Consider the following 25442-nt stretch of genomic DNA (forward strand, 5'->3'; position numbering starts at 1 on the left):
TGTTAGTATTATATGTGATGGAGATAATTTCCAAACACTGTTAATGACTTAAGAGTATAATAATCAAGTGCCTTGTATTATTAATTACCCTATATGAATCATGTACTTATGTAAGCAGGAACATGGCTTTTCTGTGTTTCTGCGTGTGTGTAACTTAGAATATTAGGTGCCACTTAGTCTGCATTTGTACAAGAGCATGTTTAGACCAGAGGTGATAAGAAGGTTCGAACTGTGCTTCTTCCGACCTTGCAAAACTTCCATCCTTGCCTCAAGCGTCAGAAATCCACCACGTGGTTATCTCTGCTGAACGCTCAACTTCTGTCTATAAAAACCTCGTGCGATGTGTTTATCATGGCTTCACTTTCAGCCTTGTGCTGGGAGTGAGCCCGATTGCAATTGTTGTTTGTCTAATAAATATACTTATATGCAGCTCCGGAGTCCTGAGGTAACTAGGGTGAATTTTCACCTAACAATATGTATAGGTTGGTATATGTTTTAGCATATTGTATATTTATCTTGTATATTTAGTAAGGTTATTATATGTTATTACATGTAAATTATGTTCAAAGTACTTGTACAGAGTGTATGTTATGTTATGTTATAATATGTTTGCTATGTTATGCTATGGTAGGTTGTTGTGTGGTGCCTAAGAATTTCAGTGCCCAGTCTGACCCTGTGTCATTCTGTGCATCTGACAATAAAATACTTGTAACTTGTAACTTGTAACATTCTGAGGATGTCCTAAATCTCTGGACAACCGGACATTGTGCTGGTTTTGGCCCCTGTCCCAATGCACGTGGATGAAGTAAATCATGTGGCACTTCATATCTATACTCGGACAAGTTGAACGCATATTGTCCTATTACAGTTAATGTATGCGACACCTCTAAATTCAAATTAGAACAGTCTGTTCACTTACATAGATATTACTGACACGCAGACCGAAGGCAACACAGTCAATAATTGCCCTTGAAGAAGAAAACAGCCTTTATTTCATGCCCCCTGTCAGGTGGACAGTGACCTGGAAAGGTTTGGGTGTTTGTGTGCCTCCAAAGACCATGCCATAGTCAGGAACACCCATTTCCTCTGGCCAGACCAATCGGAAGCGGCGCAGCAACGTGACCAGAATGAGAAAGAGTTCCATGCGAGCAAGCCCCTCCCCGAGACACATACGAGAACCTGTGTGAAAAACCAGAAGACATACTGCAGTAAACACCATACAACTCCCAACTACTTCACATACTAAACCAACCCAATGATATACTGATGTACACACCATAGGATTCACAACTACTTCACATACTAAACCAACCCAATGATATACTGCAGTAAACACCATAGGATTCACAACTACTTCACATACTAAACCAACCCAATGGCATACTGCAGTAAACACCATAGGATTCACAACTACTTCACATACTAAACCAGGGGTACTCAATAGGCGGACTCCGGTCCGGATCCGGACCCAGACGCAATCAAATTTGGACCGAAGCCAAAATCAACATTCTAATTTAATCATGATCCAAGCGAGTTTTCATTGGTGCGTGATTTCGCACTATATATTTTTTTCCTACTCGCTGTGGTTTCTATCTTCCGTGTCCAATCCAGAGGTCCAATCAGGAGCTGTAATAACAACATCACTATGACAACTCACTCACTCAATGTTGGCCGCGAGCTCTGTGGGTCAAGCAGGTAGTTTGTGCAACAATGCGGGCAGATCGATTTGTGAACGGTATCTGTTTCTCAGCAAACGAAAATCATGGCGTGCTCTAAACCCGACAAAAAATGAAAAGTTGATTCCAAAAATCGCAAATTTAAGACAGAGTGGACTGACAAGTATGCATTTGTGCTGCCTTTGGGGAGCACAAACCCGATGTGTTTAATCAGCAAATCTGCATCTGTTGCCCTTGTCAAAAATGGTAACGTGAAACGTCACTATGAAACAAAGTATGCACACTTTGAACAAAATTACCCCCAGAACTCTGAGGCAAGGGCCAGAAAAATAAACCAACTGCAATCATCATACCAAGCAACATGCAGTGTAATAGTTAGATCAGGCACAAAACAAGAGCGTGCATACCTCACAGTGTTGGGGAGTAACGGAATACATGTACCGGCGTTACGTATTTAGAATACAAATTATGAGTAACAGTATTCCGTTACAGTTACAATTTAAATATATGGTATTCAGAATACAGTTACATTGTTGAAATCAATGGATTACATGACGGTACTTGCCTGTTTCACGAGTAGATGCACTCTCTAAATAAATTAAGGAAACTTAATGCATTTCCCAGAAGCTCCAACATGAAAACAAATGAAAATTAGCTATTTGCGTGATCAGTAGCTGCTAATGGAGTCGGAAGAGGAGCAGGTGCCAGAGCCGGCACAACAGAGCCAGGGCAGGAATGCTTTTCTATCCTTGAAATTCAAACAGCATTTCACGTTAAAGAAAGAGAAGGAAGAACGTAATATAACTGTGCAGTGCAACCTTTTGCACTTTTTGCTTGCCAGCAAGGAGGTTGGTTGCTGGCAACCTTTTGCTTGCCAGCAACCAACCTCCTTTCAGCGTCCAAAGATTCCACCTCCAACCTGAAGAAGCATCTTGAAGAAAGTTTATTTTTTTTTATTTTGAAAGTATCCTTCCCGGGGTTCCGTGACGTCAGCACAGCGAATGGCTGCTTAAGAACACAGCTCCTCCAAAAATCAATATATTTCGCCCCAAAAATACTCAAATAATATTATTTTCTACTTATACACGGTCAAAATGTCGGGGCCGAAATCAAGAACAAGGGAAACAACAGGAAAAAAAGGTACTGAACAGCAAACCGAGTTAGTTGGCCGAGTAAATTCTAGCTCACCTCATGGAGATGCTAGCTCAAATCAAGGCACAGCAGCTAGCCTGGCTAAAGTATTAGAGGAGATTCGGGATTTTCGTCAAGATATGAATAAACAAATGAGCGACATCAAATCTGAACTCACTAAAGTGGACCAAAAAGTTGAGGAAGTGGAGAATCGCGTTGGTGATGTAGAAGACCGCACCCAAAATATGGAACAAGTTGTAACAAAACTGATAAAAGAAGTGACCCAGCTCGAGAATAAACTGCTAGACCTAGAAGGTAGATCCAGACGGAAAAATATCAGAATGTTCAATGTACCAGAAGACGCAGAGGGGACATCAATGGTGGAGTTTGTGGAAAAGCTCCTGCGTGATAAACTGGAAATACCCGAAGCAACGGCAATTGATATCGAGAGAGCACACAGGGCACTTGTTCCTAAACCTACTGGGGAAGACAAGCCACGGTCAATAGTGATTCGATTCCTGAGATACAAGACTAAGGAAGAAATCCTACGGAAAGCATGGGGGAAGAAAAAAGTGCTTATGAACAATAAGAGGCAGATATTTTTTGACCAGGATTATCCCCCAGCAGTTCTACAGAAGCGCAAGGAATACTCCGAGGCAAAACGAGTTTTGAAACACAACGGTATTCGCTTCCAGACTCCATTCCCAGCCAAACTGCGAGTGCACTACCAGAATGGGACACAGCTCTACCAATCAGCAGAGGAAGCGACGACAGATATGAAGAGCAGAGGACTTCCCATCAACGTGTTCAGGGCTGAACCGAAGGAGGATTTAGCCGCGCAGCTGTCTCGCACTGCATGGGAGAGAGTGGAAGCCCGAGGACGACGGGTGGACACATAACGAGAGCCGGAGGACCCGTGAATGGACGGAAGATGTTGTGAAACGGTGGTAACTGTACCAATTTAAAAAAAAAAAAAAAAAATTCACTATCTAAACACAAGTATATTCCCTTCCCTGACAAATGTAAAAATATAAAGTATAATGGAGGGATCAGACCTTAAGTTAGCCTTTGCACTGATGGACAAAGATTTTTTTTTCTCCCTTTTGGGAAATTTCAGCGGAGGCCCTCAACCTATGAAAAGGAGAGGCTTTCCTCCCAAGCTAGACGTTCCTTCTAGCTTAGTTAAGGGTCATTTCAGGACCTCAGCCTTGGAATCTATGTTATTGTGTTTTTTGTTTTATTGTGTGAAAATGTTCTTGATTGTTGTTTTTTTAGGGAGTAAATCATTTGAAAGGTGTTTAAGCATAAAGATGCATAGACTTAATCTATGGCTAGTGACAAGGTTAAAATAATTTCTTACAATGTTAACGGGCTGTTAAATCCAATCAAACGCTCTAAAATTCTAACTAAAATGAAGAAAGAGAGGGCACATGTGGTATATTTACAAGAAACCCACTTAAATGATAAGGAGCACGAAAAACTGAAGAGAATGGGCTTTACTAACTTATTTTTCTCATCATATAAGCTAGGACATAGGAGAGGCGTAGCCATTCTTATTTCTAAACAGGTCAATTTTGAAAAAATATCTGAAATCAAAGATAAGGAGGGTAGGTATGTTTTAGTTAAGGGAAATATAGATGGAAATATAATAACCTTACTCAATATCTATGCACCTCCGGGAAGTGATATGGGATTTTTTCAAAAGATAATTGATATCATAATAACAAAAACAGAAGGCCTACTAATATGTGGGGGGGATCTTAATATCCATCTACAACCACAACTTGATTCTTCAAGTGGGAAAACATATGAAACTAAATCTCTATATAGAAAAGTCAACACACTTTTCAAGGATGTGGGACTTATTGATATATGGAGAGAACTATTCCCACAAAGAAGAGATTACACCCACTACTCCGCTCCTCATTCTATTTACACAAGAATAGATTATTTTATAACATTTGGGAGGGATAGAGATAAAATACATACATGTGATATTGGGACGATTGATTTGAGTGACCATGCACCTATTTATCTAACTGTTGACCTTGACCTACCACCCCGAAATACTTTATGGAAACTAAACTCTGGCCTACTCAATGATCCTTGTTTCAAACAAGATATTAGAAAAGAAATGAGTGTCTTCCTAGAATTTAATGATAATGATGAGGTCTCACCTCTTATACTGTGGGATACTATGAAAGCTGTTTTAAGAGGAAAAATTATAGCAATAGCCTCACATAAGAAAAGACAAAGAAAAAAGGCTCTAGAGGAGCTACAACAAAAATTGAAGAATTTAGAATCAAAACATAAGACCAGTTCAGATGGAAATACATTTCAGGAAATTGAGAAAATCAGAAATGAAATTAGAAGTTTAACCACACAAGACATTAAAAGAAACCTCATGTATCTGAAACAGAGACATTATGAAAGTGGCCCAAAATCAATGAAAATACTGGCATGGAAACTGAAGAAAAAACTAGCTGAAAATACAGTTCATAAAATACGACACCCTAGAACAAAGGAGATCAAAAACAAACTAAGTGAGATTCATGGAGCATTTGAGGCATTTTACAAAACATTGTATACAAGAGTCCCAGGAGGAGGCATAGCCCAGATTGATACTTTCTTGAACACTCTGAAATTACCCACTCTTAATGAAGAGCAAAACCAAGAGCTAATCGCTGTGATAACAGAAAATGAACTGCAAGCGGCAATTAGCAGACTTAAAGCAGGTACGGCTCCAGGTTCCGATGGTTATACAGCTGAGTGGTACAAGGAGTTTAAAAATGACTTGATTCCTATCATACTTCCTACACTAAACTGGGTCCTGGAAAAGGCACAAACACCTCCTAGTTGGAAGGAGGCCATTATCTCTGCCATTCCAAAGGAAGGCAAGGATAAGACGGAGTGTGCGTCATACAGACCAATATCTGTTTTAAATATAGATTATAAGATGTTCACTTCTATTATGGCCAGAAGACTTGAAAAGTTTATGACTAAATTGATCCACAACGATCAGACAGGTTTCATACACCAACGTCAAACACAAGACAATATACGAAGGACGTTACATATTATGAATCATATAGCAAAGAACAAAATGGAAGCAATAGTAATTAGTATAGATGCTGAGAAGGCTTTTGATTCCGTCAATTGGGATTTTCTTTACAGAACTCTTCATAGATTTGGTTTCCATGCCAGGATTATTAAAACCATACAATCATTATACAATAACCCTACGGCAAGGGTCAAGGTCAATGGTTATTTATCAAATAGGTTTACCCTGGAAAGAGGTACAAGACAGGGCTGTGCATGGTCACCAATATTATTTGCACTTTTCCTTGAACCACTAGCCCAATATATAAGACAAAACAGAGAAATAAGAGGCATTCAACTTGCGGAAAGAGAGCATAAGCTAGCATGCTACGCAGATGATGTACTAGTTTATCTTAGCCAGCCAACACACTCTTTGCCCCAGCTGATGCTGGCCCTTGAGAAATATGGGCAATTATCAGGATATAAGGTTAATGTGGGTAAAACCCAAGTGCTAGCGTATAACTATAATCCAACATCAGAAATGGAGAGCAAATACCCATGGTCATGGCAAGCAAAATCATTTAAGTACCTAGGCATAACTATTCCAAAAGATCTGTCAAAACTATCAGAATATAACTACTCACCTATACACAAAAAAATCAAAGAAGATATCACAAGATGGAACCTCGTACCTTTCTTTAGTTTCAGCTCAAGAATACAATCTATTAAAATGAACATATTACCCAGATTGTTATATCTATTTCAAACCCTACCAATAGAAGTTACTCAGGGCCAGCTTAATGAATGGGACAAAATGTTGTCTAGATACTTGTGGCAAGGCAAGAGACCAAGGGTTCGTCTCAAAACACTGCAGTTAATAAAGGAGAAGGGAGGATGGGGTCTGCCATCCCTCAAGGAATACTACTATGCCGCCCAGACAAGAGCTATAATATGCTGGTGCAATCCTTCATATAATGCACAGTGGAAAGACATTGAAGAAAAAATATTTCCCATTCCAATACAAGCAATCATAGCTGACTCTAAACTGCAACACTACATAAACAGTTCTGATAATCCATGGGTCAAATTGACCCTTAAGGTGTGGAAAAATATCATTAGAGAATATAAACTAGAAGGAGATCTACTGTCCCTTAAATGGTGTGGATATGACTCAGACTTCACACCAAATAAAATGGACACCAGATTCAAAAAATGGAGAGATAATGGAATAACAGCTTCATGCAATATTATGAATGGAAACATATTGTTTAGTTTTGAAATTATTCAAGAAAAGTATCTGTTAGAGAAACAGGACTTCTTTAGATACTTACAGTTGCGGCATTTTGTCAACGAAAATGTTAAAAAGGTAACAGAGGCAAACTCCAGTCTCATAGAACTGTTTAAAAGAGCATATAAGTCAAATTGCAGTAAAGGGGTGATATCAGCCATATATAAACGCTTTCTAGATCTTAAAACTCATTCAACAGCATACATTAAAGCAAAATGGGAAAAGGAATCTGGGATAGATATTTCTGAGGAAGAATGGACATTAATATGGGGGTATCAATGGAAATGCACTAGTTCAATGAGCTGGCGAGAGTTTAACTGGAAAAATTGTATAAGATATTTCATTACACCATCTCAGACATCTCATTATAGCGATAACATTCCGGTTTGCTGGAGAAAGTGTGGACACCAAAGTGCAAACCATTACCACATCTTCTGGGACTGTCCCATTATTAAAAACTTTTGGAAGGCGGTACACAATGCTTTACAGGACATCTTTCGTGAGGACATTCCTTTGGACTTTAAGATTCTGTACCTTGGAAATATACCTCAAAGTTGGCTGAAAGGGGACAGACACTTGATAAATGCAATGCTGGTGGCCAGTAAAAAGACTATTACCAGAAAATGGTTATTACCAGAGTGTCCTACAATTACATCATGGAGAGACATTGTAACAGAAATCTACAGAATGGAGCAGATTACAGCTCATGTTAACCAAAGAATGGAAACATTTCTTAAGCACTGGCAAAAGTGGTGCAACTATGTCACAGATAAATGGCCTGACTGTATTTCTTTACTCTATGGAAAATGATTTCTCCCTGCTTTATTTTTAGTTTTGTATGTTTTTATGGTATTGTTTTTGTTTCTTTATTTGCATATGTGTTTGTTTGTTTTTCTTTTACTTCTCTTTATACATAGAATCTGAAAAATTGAAATATGTGTATGTGAGATTCTGAACACTAATAAAATATAAATTAAAAAAAAAAAATGAAAGTATCCTTCCCAACACTGATACCTCAACTTACTGTTGTGAGTCTGTCTTTTCAACCATGAATATGGTGAAAAACAAATACAGGAGCCCACTCACTAATAAACACTTACATCAGTGCCTCCGCCTGGCCTTCACACCTTTTATGCCCAAGTTTAAAGCACAAAAATAAGGCCAGACCACATCACCTTTTGTGCATAGTTTTTGTTGGAGTTATGTTTTTGGATTTTGACCGCCACTGTTCCGGACCCTGGACTGAATAGAAATTTGGCGAGTGGACCTTTTGGGTTTCTAATGGAGTACCCCTGTACTAAACCAACCCAATGATCAACACTGGCAAAGAAACACTGCTTCATAGGAGTACAACAGCGTTTGTAATAATGTCAGAAATAAATAAATATGTGTGCTACCTAGAGAGAAGGGCATGAAGGCGTCAGGCTTGACAAACTCTCCCCTCTCGTTCAGGAAGTTATCTGGGTTGAAGTCATGCGGGGACTTCCACTGGCCTTCCTCACGTAGCGCTGAGGACAGATAAGGAATGATCACCGTGCCCTAGAGAGAGAGAGAGGGAGAGAGATAGAGAGAGGAAGAGAGAGAGAGAAAAAGAGAGAGAGAGATAGTTAAGAGGGAAAAGAGGTTAGGGCCTTGTTTACTCCCATGGTGGTTTAGAAGGCAAGATCAAGTAATCCAACTGCATCAGATGCAAGGGCAATACTCTTTCTACATTCAACAGGCAGTTCAGCTCAGTTGCTATCGCTAATCAAGAAGCTAATGATAAGCTAGGTATTAGTGTTATTTGTGCTGTTACTAGGTGTAACTGTTGTGTACTGGTCTGTACTGGGGTGTACTGGTCTATACCGGTCTGTACTGGGGTGTACTGGTTTATACTGTTACCTTGGGAATGCTGTAACCCTGGATGTGTGTGTCTGCGATGGTGGTGTGGAACACACTCAAAGGAAGAGTATCTGCCACTCTCTGGGCCTCATGGATCATGGCCTGGACGTAGGGCATGGCCTGCCGGTCCTCAAACAACACCTGCTCACGAGACCCCAGCACTTCCTCTATCTCCTGGTAGCAGCGTTCTGAGTACACACACACACACACACACACACACACACACACACACACACACACACACATACACTCACACACACATTCAGCATACCCACAACACATGTCTTTTACAAAACAACCCTGTATTTGATTAAAGGGGAGTTTGACCTCGTACCCTGTATGCTAGGATGGGTCATGAGGTAGAGTGTTGCTGTCCTCAGCGTGTTAGAGGTGGTGTCTGTCCCTGCAATCAGGAGGTCAAACAAGATGGCCACCAGCTGACTGTCTTCAAAGGAGGTACCTTTATCTGCCCTCTAAAGCGCACACACACACACACACACACACACCCATTAATACACACACACACACACACAGCTTTTACTAGGACGTTCAGCATGGCATATTCATATTCTCATTTGCTAACTAATTCTGTCCCACACACTCACTTTCTCCATCTTGTCCAGATAGCAGTCGATGAGGTCTCTAGGCTGGCCTGAAACCCATGAGTCTTTGTGCTCACTAACCACTTTGAATATGTGACTTTTGATGCGTCTGGTTACGTCAAAAGCCCGATTGAACGGCAGAGGGAATCGCCTCATGAATGGAGCAATTTCATAGATCTGTATCAAGAGGGAAGAAGAGGTGACATGTCAAAACTGTAAATTAATTTGAATTTGAAATGAAAGAAACTTTTAAATTCATCAATTATCAAGATATGATTCTGTAGTGGCATTAACCGATTTAGATTTTTTTAAATGTTAAAGCAAACAATGAACACATTCCTGCTATTTACAGAACAAATATCAATATAATAATATTATCAATATATACATATAAGTATGAAAGATACCATTGCCCAAGGGTCAAGGATTAATTTAGTCAATTCCACAATCATGACAATGAGGTCCTTGAAGTAAGGATCATCGTAGTCAAATCGAGAGCCAAAAATAACAGAACAGATGATGTCAGAGGCAGCATAGTGGAAGAGATACTGGGGGTCCATGGACTTCCCTAAAGAGAGGGAGAGAGAAGGAATGAGAAAGAAAGAGAGGGATAATATGTTTTTGATAGACACACACACACACGCACAGATAATATGTTTTGAATTGATACACTCACACATACACACACACAGGCAGAGCAAGAGAAACGGGGGAAAGGGAGAGAGAGAGAGAGAGAGAGAGAGAGAGAGAGAGAGAAATAGTGAGAAAGAGTGAGAGAGAGAGAGAGATTTTGTTTCAGGGATGAAAAAGTGTCTTTTAAAATCATGTCTGGTTTTGTGCTGTGTTGTTCAAGCTCAAATAATGCAGGAAGCCCTAATATTAAAGGTTTGTCATGTAATATTAAAGGTTTGTCATGTCATTTTGATGCAAACAAACAAAGCATTGTTTACGTTCAGATGTGTCAACTCAAACTATGGGTCTCCTCAAGAGCTATTAAACTTGTTTAAACAATGTTTTTGAAATAATTTTTTAGAAAACTAGCAAAAAACTTATTTCATAGTCAAAATATTATCCTTAAGTTTACAGCTGCTCATAGATAGGAGTGTGTGTCAAAGCATACAGCAGCAAAACATTTATCTACAGGAAAACATTTTGCATTATACTGCACCCTAACGGACAAAGTCTGCATAGCACCCCATCCAAGAGTAAGCTGTGGTACCTGCATGTTTCTCCAGCTCGGCGCAGATGTGTCGGGTCTCTTCCAGAATCTTCTCCTCCATGGTGCGCTTCCCCATCCCAAAGTTACGCAGTGTGGTCAGGGCAAAGCGCCGGTGCTCTTGCCACTTTGGACCGTAATCTGCCAGAATCACACCTGAAACACAGCATGTGTTTAATCATGATGCACACCCACCTAACTATTTAAAATGCACAAATGTAAATCTGGAACACAGATTGTGTCTGTGTCTGTGTCTGTGTCTGTGTCTGTGTCGCTTTACCTTTGCATTGCGTGATATGAGAAATCAACATGTGATCTGGTCGTCCAGAAAACTCAGTGGCTCTGGTGACCAGTGCTTCTTTGATGACCTGCTGACTTGCCAACACCACCACAGGACGAGGACCAATGTACAGACTGTAGATAGGACCATAGCGCTCTGCTAACTACACACACACACACACACACACACACACACACACACACACACACACACACACACACACACACACAGAGGCATACACATACACACACACACACACACACACACACATAGGATTCAGCTGGATTTGGAGTTTGGTGCTATAATATTATATATGAGCCACGGCACATGAGAAGCAGAGGTATATTGAAAACATACCACTGTTACTGTTGTTGATGGTATCAGAGGTATGTTTTTAATATACAACTTGCCTGGAGTATTCTACTGGTGGTATGTTTTAAATATAGGATACAAATTGGTATATTACAGTATGTAGTACAGTATACTACTCTGCAGTAATACATAGATTTACAGATAATTTCTACTAAATACGCTTAAAGAGACACTTTTTGCCAATTTTTCACAACTTTTTCATAATTTGCCACCTTTTGAAGCAGCTTTTATAGGCGACTAGTACTGGTATCATCTTGAAATTAAATGTCATGGTATATGGTCATAGTAAAGACAAATAAACACACCTGTCACTCAAACTAGCTCGGACCACCCAGTGAAAATGTATGAAATGAAATTGCTTTCCCAGCAAGCCCTTGCCACCTGTGGCACTAAAACCACAGGTTAGCATGCTAGCAAGCCTTTTAGCAGTGGCAGCTGTACTGTTTGTGTTTGGAAGGGTTTTTGCCATCTTGAATTGTGCTTGATAATGTCTTTACCTGAAACTCTGTCGTGGGTTTTCTGTGTGTGTGTGTGTGTGTGTGTGTGTGTGTGTGTGTGTGTGTGTGTGTGTTTGTGAGAGTGTGTGTGTGTGTGTGCTGCTACCTTCTTGAAACTCTGTAGTGGGTCCTGTGGGTTGAGCTCCAGTAAATTACCCAGCAAAGGAAGTGCTGTGGGTCCAGGAGGAAAGTTCTTCGGTCTTCTCACCCTGAAGAGGAGGAAGAGGAGGAAGACTCCAGAACACAACAGGAGCAGAGAGCTCAGCATTGTGACTGAGTGTTTGTGTGTGGTCAGTCTGTCTGTCACTCCATTTGCTGTATTTAACAGCTGCTGTGTAATAAAGTCACACACCCTTCCTCCCATGAGGAGAGAGAGGGGAGGGGAGGTGCAAAATAAATATCAATGACTCAATCAAGTCTTCATACCCTGGTACAGGTGTAATTGTAACTATAGCAACTGTTTTTCTATAGCAACTTTATATCATATTGTAAAAAAACTTCTGTTGTTTGTAACAGAGCCATACACTAGCCCAGCCAATCAACAGGTTGCCTCAGGGGCTTGGTAGAGAGGAGTACTTATTATAATTTACTTTATGTCCAAATTGATTGATTATATCATACACGAGTCATATATGATTGATGTGTACAGGGTTATTTGATTGAAGTATGACTCCCCTTGTCATTTTTGAAATATGAACACTGTCATTTTGACTAGAGCATAACTCAACACAGGCACTCTATCCCCCCTATGTCACCATCTGACGTTTTACAGAGACAGTTTGAGGAGAGATAAGGTGTGGGGGCATGGCCGAGGTGTGAGTTTTATCTGATAGCCCCCCATTGTGGAGTCAGCCAAAGCAAGCAAACTCTTGTTAAATAAGTTGACGAGGTTAGAACATCATTGTGTGTGTTGAAATATACCCCTCTACCATTGTATCTCATACAATCCCACAGCTGTTAAAACACACACAAACACACACACACACACACACACACACACACACATACACACACACACAGTAAGAGATGAGAAAGGTGTCAAATCCACTTTGTTAAACAACTGTGTATACACAACACATTCTGGGTTCACTGGAATAACTTTGATAGAAAAAAAAGAAAAAAGAAAAAGTCATCCCATTTGTTGATGGTAGTAAATGGACAGAACCTTTTTTAAAATATACAAAAATGTAAACCTAAATTCTGAACAAAAAGCCTTAAATTCTCAGTTGAGAAAACGACTAAATCAATTAGATATCACTATAACATTGCTAGAATTTGATACAAAATTTAAATCCCTCAAGAACAAAAAAATCATGTGGCGTAGATGGAGAGTTATTGCAAGGAGATTAGAAACTCTTTTGCCTAATCTAATAGGAGAGGACCAAAATGGATTCATCCAGCGCAGCCAGGGATTCCATAATGTGAGAAGGCTTCTCAACATCCTTCATAACCAAGAGGACCAACCGGACACTGCCATCCTGTCACTAGATGCAGAGAAGGCCTTTGATAGAGTGGAGTGGCCCTATCTATTTGACCTCCTGACAAGGTTTGGGTTTGGGGAACGATTCTGCAAGTGGGTTAAGATTCTTTGTAATAATTTAGTAGCTGAGGTTCTGACAAATAATATGGTGTCCAAGTCTTTCAACATCTCCAGGGGATGTCAGCAGGGTTCACCTCTCTCTCCCCTCCTCTTTGCAATCTCCATAGAACCCTTTGCATTAGCAGTTAGAGAACATATGGGCATAACTGGTATTACTGTTGGTCAAATAGAACATAAAATTGCCTTGTTTGCAGACGATGTCCTTCTTTTTCTAAAACATCTTAGTAACTCTTTTCCTGCCCTGTTAGAGACCATTAGTAGATTTGGGAAGATATCTGGGTACAAGATCAATAATTCAAAAAGCATGCTAATGTTGCTAAATGAGAGGGATGGACAACAGCCCAACTATGGTACTACAATGTTTCATCCAACTGATAGCTTTACATATTTGGGCATAAAAATAGTTTCAAAACTCAAGAATATTGTTTCTGCAAACTATGTCCCCCTCTTTGAGGGTATTTCTAACTCTATTGAAAGATGGTCATCTTTACCCATATCCCTGATTGGACGCATAAATATTTTGAAAATGAATGTTTTGCCTAAACTTCTACATCTATTTCAGAATATTCCCCTGCCACCTCCAAAACACTTTTTCCTAACAGTTAGTAAGTTGTTCACTAATTTCATTTGGAATAACAGACGTCCTAGACTCCGCCTTTCACTTCTATATTTGCCATACGATAGAGGAGGACTTCAGTGTCCTAATTTACAGTGGTACTATTGGGCTACTCAACTTAGAACCATTATGTTCTATTTTTCTTCTCAAAGTACCCCATCTTGGGTTGACATGGAATCTTCTACAATCTCCTCTGACCTGTCCTTAAGCCTATACCTTTATTCATCTGAACTCGAAAACCTTAGGAAAAACACCTTTAACCCAATAGTACTGAATATGATAAATGTTTTGGTATGAAGTCAAGAAGTACTTACAAATTCCTAATAACTTTTTTGGGGCAATGCAAGTTCTAAACCAGGGTGGCTTGATGCAGGGTTTAAGGTTTGAGCAAACAAAGGGATAAAGATAGTTTTAGATTTATACTCGTCCAAACAGCTCATGTCCTTTGAAGAAATAGCTCATTCTTTTGAAATTCCTGGAAAACACTTCTTTAAATACTTACAAATAAGACATTTCATCTCTACCTCCCAACAGAACTCTTTAATGAAACCCCCTCTATCTATTTTAGAGAGGGAAATGATAAAAGATTGCTATAACAGAGGTTTAATTTCATCACTTTATGACATTATAATTTCAGGATCACAAGAATCCTCAAATCATAAGCTAGAAGCTTGGAGTAAGGACTTAAATGAGGATATAAATGTGAATGATTGGATAGAGGCATGTAAGGAGGCCCAAACCCAAACAGTAAATGTAAGACTGAAATTACAACAATATAAATGGTTAATGCGTACTTATGTCACTCCAGCTACATTACACAAATACAACGAAAACATCCCTGACACTTGTGTGAAAATGTAACAAATTTAAAGGCACTTTGTACCACTGTATTTGGGAATGTGAACAAATAATGAAATTCTGGAAAGAGGTTAACGATAAGATAAATACAATTTTAAATGTTAGTTTCCCATTATCTGCCAAATCATTCCTCTTACACATGTATCCTCATCACATTTCACTAAGAAGTAGAGATTATTCTTTCATAGACATGAGTTTGTTACAAGCAAAACGTTTAATTGCCCTACACTGGAAAAACATTAAAGCACCTAGGATAGGTAGTTGGGTGAAAGAAATGGCTATAAACATGTCTATGGAAAAAATTACTTATATTGTTAGAGGTAAATACGGGAAATTTGAGGAAATATGGAATCCATTCTTTTCTTTCCTTGAGCATGGTGGAGTTGACGGGATGTCACTTAATGGAGAAGGTGTGTGAAAACTAGTGGAATCTTGCGAGAAGCTTATGTGTGTATTATTATTTAATTTTTTCTTCTTTTATTTTCTTATTTTTTGTTAAATCGTTTGTCTTTGTCTTTTTATCATTAATATGTATTATGTGTGGTATGTACATGTTGGTACATGCTTGTACCTCAACTGTCTAAAAGTTAACAATGTGTTTAAAATCAATAAAGATATTTGGGGGGGAAAAAAAAATACTTGAAAGTGGTATATACGATAAATTCAATGTACACTAACGGGAAGTGCTAAATTAAAGTTGGAACAAAGAAAACAGAATCTTGCACCTGGCCTCTCACTCAATGACTCCGAAATTAAATTTCTTCTCTTTGCAGACGACTTGGTTTTGCTGTCCTCAATAGCAGAGGGACTACAACAGAACCTGAATCTCCTACACACGTTCTGGCAAACTTGAGCCCTGACCATTAACCCCAAAAAAAAAAAAGTACTAACTTTTCAGAAAAATCCAGAGGTCAGGGAAAGAAATTCACATTGGTACATAACACACACACACACAATTGAACGCACCAAAAAATATTAAAATGGAAGGGGCAGAGTCTGCAGATGGCCTGGCAGGTGTTGGAATAATCATTGAAGGTGTGGAAGTGCTCCATGATCTTGATAACAATGCAAATGTATTCGCCATTTGTCTGGCTTCATGTACTCACTGGACTTGAGCTATCCAACAAACCTGAAGTACACATTTGAAGTTCTTCAAAAACCTGTGATGGAACTATATGGCAACAAGTGTTGTGCTCCTGAGCAGCACAAAGGGAACTTGGAGGACCAATTCCATCCCAAATCATCTGGCAGAAAACTGATTTCTGTATCTGCATGTTGAACTGTTAGTGAAGACTGGATCAGATGTACTAAATGTTTAACAGAGTTTAACATGTTTACAACAGGAAGAGAGAATAACATAAACTCGAAAAACACAAATGAGAAGTTTGAATTTATGTCAGGGGCAGAATAGGAGGTTAACCGTGTGAAATGGAGAGCAGAATATTGAGACTTGAAGCAAGGTGGATGAGAGACATTTTGGTCACAGCACCATAAATACGATTTCTAAGACTATTTTTTTTCTCTTTGTGTATTGATTTTAGAAAACTATGCACTGATTTTTCCCTCCCCTATAATGCTGAAGGGCATGGAGGAAAATATTATTTTGTAGTATTTTTACTTGACATTTGTTCACCCTATTCATGTAGATACAGTGGTCCCAGAAGCTGTTTGAATTTATTTAATCTTCAATCTTCATTAAGGGGGATAGAGATAGATAGATAGATAGATGGATACTTTATTAATCCCGAGGGAAATTTAGGTCATCCAGTAGCTTATACACTTAACTCACAAACATACATATATAAATCACAGTAAAAAACAATACACATAGGGAGAACATGTTCACAGGGAGTGGGGTGTATACAGATACAGGATAGATCTGGCCCTATATTACAGTGTGCATTGATTGTGACAGTGTTGATGTCCACGAGGAAGTAGTGCAAAGAGTGCAGAGAGATAGTGTTCATGTGCTTGTGTGGATAGTGCAAAGATAGAGTACTTGTGCTTGTGTGTGTGAGGATAGTGCAAAGTGATATACATAGTAAAGTCTGTGCAAGGGGCTAGTATAGCCAGTAAAAAGATGGACAGTGGGATGGAATATAATGAGATGAGAAGAGGAGGGGAGACTGAGGAAGACTCATGCGGAGAAGTCCATCTCCCTCCCCCTCCCCTTCAGTGTGGCGTTATAAAGCTGTATGGCCCTGGGGACAAAGGACTTCCTCAGCCTGTCCGATGAGCATGACATGAGCATGGTATTGGTCAGGTAATAGCCGAGTGACAGCTGATTTGCTTTCTGATTTGACAGTACTAATTCGTGGTTTTTTTTCAGCGCCAGATAACTGAACACAACTAAAGTCACGCGTGCCTCGCGGGCACAATACCCAAATTTCATCATATTTGATAGAATGAAGGACATATTAGTTGTGAATAGTATCACCGAGTTTGATAGGTATTGGTCAGGTAATAGCCGAGTGACAGCTGATTTGCTTTCTGATTTGACAGTACTAATTCGTGTTTTTTTTCAGCGCCAGATAACTGAACACAACTAAAGTCACGCGTGCCTCGCGGGCACAATACCAAATTTCATCATATTTGATAGAATGAAGGACATATTAGTTGTGAATAGTATCACCGAGTTTGATAGGTATTGGTCAGGTAATAGCCGAGTGACAGCTGATTTGCTTTCTGATTTAACAGTACTTAGTCGTGTTTTTTTTCAGCGCCAGATAACTGAACACAACTAAAACTCACGCGTGCCTCGCATATAACGCATATAACGCATATAACTTTTCCTAGGCAATATTTGTTAACTTAGCCTACTCTGGTTTTGAATATGGGGTAGGCTACCACTCATGCGAAGGAAATCACCGGCAGATTGTCGCAGGACATTACGCAGATCTTGTCAAGCACTGACAAAGCATGCATGCGTTGGCAATCATACAAATATTTTTGTATCATCGCGATGCAAATGCATGTGTGTATAATAATATTCTGAATTCAAGTTAATGCTTGTGAAATAAAGGCATTTATATGTTTATGATTGTGTGATTCATTGGATGTGCATGTGGGCAATAGTGGTTCACGTTGCTGTACTCACAATTTCGGAACAGCGGGCTGTCGGAAAAATGGGCTTTCGGAACATTGCCATGGAACCTTGGTCAGGTAATAGCCGAGTGACAGCTGATTGACAGTACTGCTGTTGTTTTAAGCAAATAAAATGTGGAACGTCCTTATACGTGTTTAAGGAGGGGTTGTAAAGGTGCTCATATCTTCGGACCTCTTCTGTTATGTTTGTTCATAATCAACAAGAATAAGCTTGTGAGACAGTCTGCAGGATATTCATAAAAAACCGTGTCATTAGTATGAACAGTTGAGACAACTTATCCCTCTTTCGTCTTCCGGGTCACGACCTGGCAGGGAGAGAGGGAGCATGCGCAAAGACGCAAAGTCCAGTTCCTTATCCAATTCACCGTTACATGCCGCAATAGTCGAACTATCAACTGGATCGGATCGAGTTATCCAGGGGTGTTAGTCCGACTATGTGCGGTCCGACTACGATCCGACTAAGGTGCTTACATGAAACGGATAATGCGATTTCAGTCCGACTAAGGCAGTTATTCGAATCCATGTAACCACGGTCAGTGACAGGAGTCTGCCACTGAATATGCTCCTCTGTCCGTTAAGAGTACTAGCACTATCCTCACACACACAAGCACAAGTACTCTATCTTTGCACTATCCACACAAGCACATGAACACTATCTCTCTGCACTCTTTGCACTACTTTCCTCGTGGACATCAACACTGTCACAATCAATGCACACTGTAATATAGGGCCAGATCTATCCTGTATCTGTATACACCCCACTCCCTGTGAACATAATTGACGTGTGCCGGTAATTGACGCAGTTAAGGTATGTAGTGGGTGGTGGTCATTGTCCAAGATGGTCAGCAGCCTACTCAGGGTCCTTGTTGTGTAAGAAATGAAGACAGTTTCTTTGTTTTTGATGCAGCAATCTTTATTCCAGTACAGTGCAGTAACGAAAGAATGTGGCACATACTCCGGATTCAGTGGTGTAGGTCTGAACCACAAGCATCTCCAGTTCTAGCCATATATACTGTTCTAAGACACCTCCTAGGAATGTAAATGAGCTTGTAATGCAAACAGGTCTGGCAACTTTTTGTTGTTCTGTATGATAATCAGGCTTATCTGACCTGATGACTGAGATGGTTCTCAATGGCCTACCCCCATTCCTATACTATGATAGATTGCAGTCATTCACTCCTGGCCCCAGGTGTCTGAGCAATACCAGTGTGGGGACCTTTCCTTTGTTACCATGATAAGATTACCATTTTGGATATTATGCTGGCCAACCTTTGGTGGTCACAGCAGCTGCTTGATATTGAATCTTACAGTTGAGTTATGCTCTAGTCAAAATTACAGTGTTCATATTTCAGAAATCAACAAGGGGAGTCATACCACCACCCACTACACAGTACTCTCAACAGACAGAGGGGCACATTCAGTTGCAGACTCCTGTCACTGTCATGCTCATCGGACAGGCTGAGGAAGTCCTTTGTCCCCAGGGCCATTCAGCTTTTTAATGCCACGCAGAAGGGGAGGGGGAGGGAGATGGACTTCTCTGCATGAGTCTATCTCAGTCTGCCCTCCCCTGCTCATCTCATCTCAGCCCCATGCACAGACTTTACCACTTACATATTCTGCACTATCACTTTGCTCTTTGCACTTTCCAAACACACACACACAAGCACAAGATCACTATTTTGCACTACCCATCCTCACAAGCACAAGAACATTCCATTTTTTTGCACTATCCATACCAGCAGCACAAGATCACTTTCCTCCTGGACACCGACACTGTCAAAATCATTGCACTCTGTACAATAGGGGCAGACCCTTTCCTGTATCTGGAAACACTCTGTGTGAATATGTTCTCCCTATGTGTATGTATATGTGATTTATGTATGTATGTCGGTGAGGTGTATAAGTGTATATGTGTATAAGCTACTGGATGACCTAAATTTCCCTCGGGATTAATAAAGTATCCATCTATCTATCTATCTATCTATCTATACTTCAATCAAATAACCCTGTTCACATCAATCATATATGACACATATATGATATAATCAATCAATTTGGACATAAAGTAAATTATAATAAGTACTCCTCTCTACCATGCCCCTGAGGCAACGTGTTGATTGGCTGGGCTAGTATATGGCTATGTTACAAACAACAGAAGTTCTTTACAATATGATATAAAGTTGCCATAGATAACAGTTGCTATAGTTACAATTACACCAGGGTATGAAGACTTGCTGAGTCATTGATATTTATTTTGCACCTCCCCTCCCCTCTCTCTCTCCTCATGGGAGGAACGGTGTGTGACTTTATTACACAGGAGCTGTTAAATACAGCAAGTGGAGTGACAGTCAGACTGACAACACACACACGCTCAGTCACAATGCTGAGCTCTCTGCTCCTGTTGTGTTCTGGAGTCTTCCTCCTCCTCCTCTTCTTCTTCAGGGTGAGAAGACCGAAGAACTTTCCTCCTGGACCCACAGCACTTCCTCTGCTGGGTAATTTACTGGAGCTCAGCCCACAGGACCCACTACAGAGTTTCAAGAAGGTAGCAGCACACACACACACACACACGCACGCACGCACGCACGCTCGCGCGCGCGCCCACACACACACACACACACACACACACACACACACACACACACACACACACACACACACACAAAACCCACAACAGAGTTTCAGATAAAGAAATTATCAAGCACAATTCAAAATGGCAAAAACCCTTCCAAGCACACACAGTACAGCTGCCACTGCTAAAAGGCTTGCTAGCATGCTAACCTGTGGTTTTAGTCGCACAGGTGGCAAGGGCTTGCTGGGAAAGCAATTTCATTGCATACAGTTTCACTGGGTGGTCCGAGCTAGTTTGAGTGACAGGTGTGTTTATTTGTCTTCACTATGACCATATACCATGACATTTAATTTCAAGATGATACCAGTACTAGTCGCCTATAAAAGCTGCTTCAAAAGGTGGCAAATTATAAAAAAACTTGTCTCTTTAAGCGTATTTAGTAGAAATTATCTGTAATTATCTGTATTACTGCAGAGTAGTATACTGTACTACATACTGTAATATACCAATTTGTATCCTATATTTAAAACATACCACCAGTAGAATACTCCAGGCAAGTTGTATATTAACACAACAGTAACAGTGGTGTGTTTTCAATATACCTCTGCTTCTCATTTGCCGTGGCTCATATATAATATTATAGCACCAAACTCCACATCCAGCTGAATCCTATGTGTGTGTGTGTGTGTGTGTGTGTGTGTGTGTGTGTGTGTGTGCTCTGTGTGTGTGTGTGTGTGTGTAGTTAGCAGAGCGCTATGGTCCTATCTACAGTCTGTACTTTGGTCCTCGTCCTGTGGTGGTGTTGGCCAGTCAGCAGGTCATCAAAGAAGCACTGGTCACTAGAGCCACTGAGTTTGCTGGACGACCAGATCACATGTTGATGTCTCATCTCACACAATGCAAAGGTAAAGCGACACAGACACACACACACACAGACACAGACACAGACACACACAAATACACACTCACATAGTGTTTTTGTGTGTCTTCCATTAGTTTTATGTTTGGTTGTGACTGCTGTATGCACACATATTTATTGTTTTTCTGTGTTCCAGATTTACATTTGTGCATTTTAAATAGTTTGGTGTTTGAGCATCATGATTTAACACATGCTGTGTTTCAGGTTTGGTTCTGGCAGATTACGGTCCAAAGTGGCAAGAGCACCGGCGCTTTGCCCTGACCACACTGCGTTACTTTGGGATGGGGAAGCGCACCATGGAGGACAAGATTCTGGAAGAGACCCGACACATCTGCGCCGAGCTGGAGAAACATGCAGGTACCACAGCTTACTCTTGGATGGGGTGCTATGCAGATTTTGTCCAATAGGAGGCAGTATAATGCTAAATGTTTTCCTGTAGATACATGTTGCATGTTTCTCTGGTGTATGTTTGTATTGATAATCCCTCTTATCTATGAGAAGTTGTTAACTTAGTTTTGATCATAAAATAATAAACAGAAAAATGCTGAATGAATTGTTTACTCCTGCTAGTTTCGCAAAAAATATACAGATTTCAAAAACATTGTTTAACAGCTCTCAAGGAGATAAAACGGTTGTAATTGACACACCTGAATGTAAACAAAGTTTTGTTTATTTGCATCAAAATGTTTACCTGTAGGTAAATGTTTGGCTGGTGTATGCTTTGACACACACTCTTAACTATGAGCAGCTGTAAACTTAACTATAATCTTTTGACTATGAAATAATAAGCAGTTAATGCTGAATGATTTGTTGATTTCCTTCTAGCTTTAAGAAAAATTATATAGATTTCAAAACTATTGTTTAATATGTTTTATATGAGTTGACACACCTGAACGTAAACAACTCTGTGTTTATTTGCATCAAAATTACATGACAAACCTTTAATACTACATGAGAAACCTCCCGCATGATTTGAGCTTCGACATCACAAAACTATACCAGACATAATTTTAAAGGAAACTGTCGTGAACACTTTTTGATCCCCTAAACAAAATCTCTCTCTCTCTCTCCCCCTTTCCCTCTCTCTTTCTTGCTCTGTCTGTGTGTGTTTGTGTGTGTGTTTGAATGAGTGTATCAAAAACATATTATCCCTCTCTTTCTTTCTCATTCCTTCTCTCTCCCTCTCTTTAGGGAAGTCCATGGACCCCCAGTATCTCTTCCACTATGCTGCCTCTGACATCATCTGTTCCGTTATTTTTGGCTCTCGATTCGACTACGATGATCCTTACTTCAAGGAACTCATTGTCATGATTGCGGAATGGACTAAATTAGTCCTTGACCCTTGGGCAATGGTATTTTTCATACGTATATGTATATATTGATAATATTATTATATTGATATTTGTTTTGTAAATAGCAGAAATGTCTTCATTGTTTGCTTTAACATTTTTAAAAATCAAAAAAAGTTAATACCACTACAGAATCATATCTTTATAATTGATGAATTTAAAAGTTTCTTTCATTTCAAATTTAAATTTATTTACAGTTTTGACATGTCGCCTCTTCTTCCCTCTTGATACAGATCTATGAAATTGCTCCATTCATGAGACGATTCCCTCTGCCGTTTAATCGGGCTTTTTACGTAACCAGACGCATCCACAGCCACATATTCAAAGTGGTTAGTGAGCATAAAGACTCATGGGTTTCAGGCCAGCCTAGAGACCTCATCGACTGCTATCTGGACGAGATGGAGAAAGTGAGTGTGTGGGACAGAATTAGTTAGCAAATGAGAATATGAATATGCCATGCTGAACGTCCTAGTAAAAGCTGTGTGTGTGTGTATTGATGTGTGCGTGTGTGTGTGTGTGTGTGTGTGTGTGTGTGTGTGTGTGTGTGTGTGTGTGTGTGTGTGTTTAGAGGGCAGATAAAGGTACCTCCTTTGAAGACAGTCAGCTGGTGGCCATCTTGTTTGACCTCCTGCTTGCTGGGACAGACAGAACCTCTAACACCCTGAGGACAGCAACACTCTACCTCATGACCCATCCTCGCATACAGGGTACGAGGTCAAACTCCCCTTTAATCAAATATAGGGTTATTTTGTAAAGACATGTGTTGTGGGTATGCTGAATGTGTGTGTGTGTGTGTGTGTGTGTGTGTGTGTGTGTGTGTGTGTGCACTCAGAACGCTGCTACCAGGAGATAGAGGAAGTGCTGGGGTCTCGTGAGCAGGTGTTGTTTGAGGACCGGCAGGACATGCCCTACATCCAGGCTGTGATCCACGAGGCCCAGAGAGTGGCAGATATTTTTCCTTTGAGTGTGTTCCATACCACCACCGCAGACACACACGCACAGGGTTACAGCATTCCCAAGGTAAGAGTATAAACCAGTACACCCCAGTACAGATCAGTACAGACCGGTACACCACAGTACAGACCAGTACACCACAGTACAGACCGGTACAGACCAGTACACAACAGTTACACCTAGTAACAGCACAGAGTACAGTAATACCTAGCTTATCATTAGCTTCTTGATTAGCGATAGCAGCTGAACTGTCTGTTGAATGTAGAAAGAGTATTGCCCTTGCAGCTGATGCAGTTGGATTACTTGATCTTGCCTTCTAAACAACCATGGGAGTAAACAAGGCCCTAACTTCCTTTCTCTCTTAACTTCTCTCTCTCTCTCTCTCTTCGTCTCTATCTCTCTCCCTCTCCCTCTCTCTAGGGCACGATGATCATTCCTTATCTGTCCTCAGCACTTCATGAGGAAGGCCAGTGGAAGTCCCCGCATGACTTCAACCCCGATAACTTCCTGAACGAGAGGGGAGAGTTTGTCAAGCCTGACGCCTTCATGCCCTTCTCTACAGGTAGCACACATACTGTATTTAATTATTTCTGACATTATTACAAACGGTGTTGTACACCTATGAAGCAGTGTTTTGATTGCCAGTGTTGATCATTGGGTTGGTTTAGTATGTGAAGTAGTTGTGAATCCTATGGTGTTTACTGCAGTATGTCATTGGGTTGGTTTAGTATGTGAAGTAGTTGTGAATCCTATGGTGTTTACTGCAGTATGTCATTGGGTTGGTTTAGTATGTGAAGTAGTTGTGAATCCTATGGTGTTTACAGCAGTATGTCTTCTGGTTTTTCACACAGGTTCTCGTATGTGTCTCGGGGAAGGGCTTGCTCGCATGGAACTCTTTCTCATCCTGGTCACGTTGCTGCGCCGCTTCCGATTGGTCTGGCCAGAGGAAATGGGTGTTCCTGATTACGGCATGGTCTTTGGCGCCACACAAGCAGCCAAACCTTTCCAGGTCACTGTCCACCTGAGAGGGGGCATGAAATAAAGGCTGTTTTCTTTTTTAAGGGCAATTATTGACTGTGTTGCCTTAGGTCTGCGTGTCAGTAATATATATGTAAGTGAACAGACTGTACTTAATTTGAATTTAGAGGTGCCGCATACATTAACTGTAACAGGACAATATGCGTTCAACTTGACCGAGTATAGATAAGAAGTGCCACATGATTTACTTCATCCACGTGCATTGGGACAGGGGCCAAAACCAGCACAATGTCCGGTTGTCCAGAGATTAAGGACATCCTCAGAATGTCTCATTAACATGTAAAGACATTGCCCTTTTTTCCATTTTTCGTTAATATACAGTATATATTTTGTATTGTATTGGAAGTGTACTGTGTATTACTGTGAAGTGTATTATTATGAAAGGTAGAGGGTTTAATGACTAGTATTTTCTATGCGTAGGAATGTTGTATCATTAAAGGTTGTAGATT

At 40.2% G+C, this 25442-nt stretch overlaps 2 protein-coding genes across 2 annotated transcripts; one reads left to right on the forward strand and one right to left on the reverse strand.

Moving 5' to 3' along the window:
• Window positions 1-988: 988 nt before the first annotated feature.
• LOC105908655 (cytochrome P450 2F2-like) lies at window positions 989-12352 on the reverse strand. Its single transcript, XM_031561643.2, has 9 exons — window positions 12089-12352; window positions 11114-11276; window positions 10837-10989; window positions 10025-10185; window positions 9621-9794; window positions 9350-9488; window positions 9016-9203; window positions 8532-8673; window positions 989-1179 (listed from the first exon to the last, which is right to left on the reverse strand). Exons 1-9 carry the CDS (start codon window positions 12344-12346, stop codon window positions 989-991), a joined length of 1569 nt encoding a protein of 522 aa, XP_031417503.1. The 5' UTR covers window positions 12347-12352.
• Window positions 12353-20426: 8074 nt separating this feature from the next.
• Window positions 20427-25204, forward strand: LOC116218578 (cytochrome P450 2B4-like). The gene is made up of 9 exons (XM_031560552.2): window positions 20427-20706; window positions 21476-21638; window positions 21857-22009; window positions 22844-23004; window positions 23235-23408; window positions 23570-23708; window positions 23834-24021; window positions 24376-24517; window positions 24807-25204. Exons 1-9 carry the CDS (start codon window positions 20446-20448, stop codon window positions 24995-24997), a joined length of 1572 nt encoding a protein of 523 aa, XP_031416412.1. The 5' UTR covers window positions 20427-20445; the 3' UTR covers window positions 24998-25204.
• The last annotated feature ends 238 nt before the right edge of the window (window positions 25205-25442 follow it).

Source organism: Clupea harengus, chromosome 23 (genome assembly GCF_900700415.2).
Source record: "Clupea harengus chromosome 23, Ch_v2.0.2, whole genome shotgun sequence".
NCBI classification, from domain to species: domain Eukaryota; kingdom Metazoa; phylum Chordata; class Actinopteri; order Clupeiformes; family Clupeidae; genus Clupea; species Clupea harengus.